Source organism: Cynara cardunculus, unplaced genomic scaffold (genome assembly GCF_001531365.2).
Source record: "Cynara cardunculus var. scolymus isolate 2C unplaced genomic scaffold, CcrdV1 Un_Scaffold_2305, whole genome shotgun sequence".
NCBI lineage: Eukaryota > Viridiplantae > Streptophyta > Magnoliopsida > Asterales > Asteraceae > Cynara > Cynara cardunculus.
The window spans coordinates 50,603-54,149 of record NW_020201043.1 but is presented as its reverse complement, the minus strand read 5'-3'; the positions used below and the strand labels follow the sequence as shown (position 1 = coordinate 54,149).

The following is a 3,547-nucleotide window of genomic DNA, read 5'->3' as shown; positions in this document are numbered from 1 at the left end:
GATTTGGTTGAAGCAAGCTCGGACTCCGTTGAAGCAAGTCTAATAGACATCTTGGTGTGGCTCAATTGACCTATTCTCAGAATTTTTCCTTGACATAGCCTACAAAAACAAAAACAAAAACAAAAACAAAAACAAAACACGATTGATTAAAATGCAGTAGAGCACAGGACTGTTTGGGTAAAGAAATTCACTTAACATACAGTAACCAGCAACCACAACAAAAATCCAATACTAAGCATAGAATTGTAGCATAATTGCATACAACCCACATAAATACTTAGGAGTTAGTTACTAAAAGCTTATCATCGGCATAGCAAAGATTGAGAATCTTATCCGGTAAGTAAGAGAAAAGACTCTTACTCGATAAATGTGTTGAAGATGCAACTCCCAACTCCCAAAGACAACCGTATAGTAAGCAACAAGAAAAAAGATTAAAACAAGGACATTAAAAACCAGATATCATCGAACATAACAAATATATATATATATATATATATAGAGAGAGAGAGAGAGAGAGAGTAGATAATAAGACAAGAGTATGAATGGACTCTTGCCAACAAGCTCACACATTATATATAATTATTGGAGAGTTAATGTACCTTCACGCATCTCTCGGGAATGGTGGGACATCCTACCTTGTGGATACATCTACATTTACGCAACRAATTATGATGATTTGTAYAAAGACAAAACATGCATAGATTAAACAAAATGACAAGTGTAAACATAATTTTTGGATATGTACCTTAATAACCAACTCAAAGTATCCAACATCGGCATCTAGAGTGGTTGGTGTGTATGGTTTAATAACCTCTTCACCTTGGCTATCCTTACCCCTAAAGGATGAAGAACAAAACAAACACATTGATTGGTAAAAGGAAACATGCCATTCWTCATTGTAAAAAACAKATCTTTACTACACCATCTGTTTCCWGATCAAACAAAGATACACTTTGATTTTTGAGATCAAGTATTGTCTTTCAAATTCAAAATTTATATGCATTTGTTACTGTTAAAACCAAGATTTCCCTTCGTACCAAATGYTATAAGGTTCATTATAATCATCAATTTTTCCTTGAGAATTTTCAAATTCATGTCAAGTTTAGTGAAAATTGACCTTTGATGTCAAAACTCAATGTGTATCAAAATTTCAAGCAAAGTATAGAGTAACTAAAAGAGTAATAAAGGTAGGTAATTTTTTATTGAGAGGGCAGTTTGATATACCGGCAACTAATATGTTGTCCAATAGGAAGTCCCAACACTGCCGTAGGTTTAGGAAGAGCAAATCTGAACTTTGCCACATTATGGCTAAGTTGTGTACGCTTCACAAGCTTGAATTCCTYAAAATTTTCAGGATATAAGCACCCTAATTAATGACAACCACCAGTTTATATTTCAATTTCGCAGATAACTAGATGGAACCCATGATAAAAAAGGAAACTTAAAAACGACCACGGATGCACCAAGGCCACTTGCCTTTATGAGGGTCATTAGATTTTTAATACCATCGATATTAAAGAAAAAAGGTCAATCATGGAAGAATAGTGATTCAAATTGAGATATTTTGATGAACCTTTAGGTTTCTTATTGAAAAGGTAGTAAGCAGCAACGGWAACAACAACAACAGCTATGCCAAGCTAGATATCAGGCACTTCCAATAGGAAAACCAGTAGCTTTTGATGCCAAAGCAGAGGACCTTGAAACTCTAGGATTCATTTCAATAACCATAACCTCACAATCCACAKGATTCACAACAAATTGTACATTAGAACCACCACATTCAGCTCCAATTTCTCTTATAATAGCTATAGAGTAATCACGAAGCCGTTGGTACTCYTTATYRGTCAAAGTTTGTGCAGGAGTAAATGTGATTGAATCCCCAGTATAAACACCATTGGATCAATGTTCTCAATAGAACATATAATAACCACATTGTCAGCCAAATCCCTCATAACCTCAAGCTCATATTCTTTCCAACCTAACAAAGATTTCTCCACTAAAACCTATGATGTCATGCTGGCTGCCAGCCCAGACTTGCAAATTGCCTCAAATTCCCTCACATTCTTGTTTATTATAAGCAATCCCGCCACCAGAACCCTTAAAGTAAAATCCCGTCTAATAATCAAAGGAAACTCACAAATTGTGTTAGCTATTAAAAAAATATAGTAATAAGTATAAACAAACTGCTACCACTACAACCAATAAAGCATATAGGATTGGGATTGGGATTGGGAAGGGGATGGTTCTGTAAGTGAATTTTTCAATTCCAATCGGATGCTACAGACACTTTAAACCTAAATATGCTCACCTTATGAAATGCATTCAACCTAACAACAAATACATGAAATGACTAACCGAATGGAGAATGAGACCATGAAGAAGCAGGTTATGCTTATGCGAGAAAAACAGAACCAGATTAGGGCGGAATACATACCTGATTTATGTATATAAACGAAACCAAATTGAGAAAAATCATGTTGGAGACACGACGACGGGACCTCGGCTGAGAAATCGATGGAGGCGATGGCGAAATAGGTAGAGAATTTGATGAAGGCGACGGCGAAATCGGTAGAGAAACGACGAAGGCGACGGGGAAAGAGAGAGAGATAGAGTCGAGAGATGGGATGGGAGCGATGGTTATAAAAAAATGTATTTTTCTAATAAAATTGATAAATAATTAAAACAAAGATTTTAGAGAAGGTTTTATTTAAAAAAAAGCGTCCCTAAACCCCCTCCTAATATTTTATTAGAAACTTTTCATTAAAAATACGTATCCAAAACTTTTAGAGACAATTTTGATGATGTATAATTTAGTTTGAAATTATTCTCTAAAACTCATCTTAGCTTTAGTTACATTTTCCACTTTTGTCATTTATTTTCTTCTCTATAATATATCTTTAGATACACTTTAAAAWTCTTCTCTAAAAATTTCTTCTCTAAAGCCCTTTTTCCTTGTAGTGTAATTACTAGTCATATATCCTATAAAACTAACTGATCCTTAAAACAAAATAAATTTGGTACAAAAGTTGAACTTACCGCCGCATCAGCCGCCCTCATATAAATGTATATTGGAGGATCCGTCGGTGGACTAGTGGCACCCGGAACAGGCTTCTTGTTGCTGCAATGTGTTATGTGAAAAAGCTCATTAGTAGTGGGCTCATGGTTCCATGGTTCTTTTTATAATAAATAACTTCAGTTGTTAGTAGACAACAAATTCATAAATTTTATACAATTAATATACTAGATGAAAAATATCATGTGTGTCCGATGTTGAACCATATTAATAGATCATCCAGTGTGCCTAGAGGACATTTTCCCCGTACCCGGTAGCACGATTGGTCTTATTGGCCACAGACTGATGCTTAAATGTATTGTTACTCCACATCTGTTAACATATAAATCAATGTAAAAACTATCACAACCCGTTACAAAAATAAAAATCATACATACCCTATCGATCTTATCAATCCAATGCACCTCCAGTCTGTGTGGTGTCTCTTAAGTGGCGTCAAGTCCCGGCCGTTGAACTATACATGATCGATGTCGA

At 35.1% G+C, this 3,547-nt stretch overlaps 1 protein-coding gene across 1 annotated transcript; it reads right to left on the bottom strand.

Moving 5' to 3' along the window:
- Window positions 1-6: 6 nt before the first annotated feature.
- On the bottom strand, window positions 7-2,615 carry LOC112502984 (NADH--cytochrome b5 reductase 1-like). The gene is made up of 5 exons (XM_025107027.1): window positions 2,435-2,615; window positions 1,225-1,340; window positions 746-836; window positions 600-648; window positions 7-99 (listed from the first exon to the last, which is right to left on the bottom strand). Exons 1-5 carry the CDS (start codon window positions 2,474-2,476, stop codon window positions 77-79), a joined length of 321 nt encoding a protein of 106 aa, XP_024962795.1. The 5' UTR covers window positions 2,477-2,615; the 3' UTR covers window positions 7-76.
- Between the last annotated feature and the right edge of the window lie 932 nt (window positions 2,616-3,547).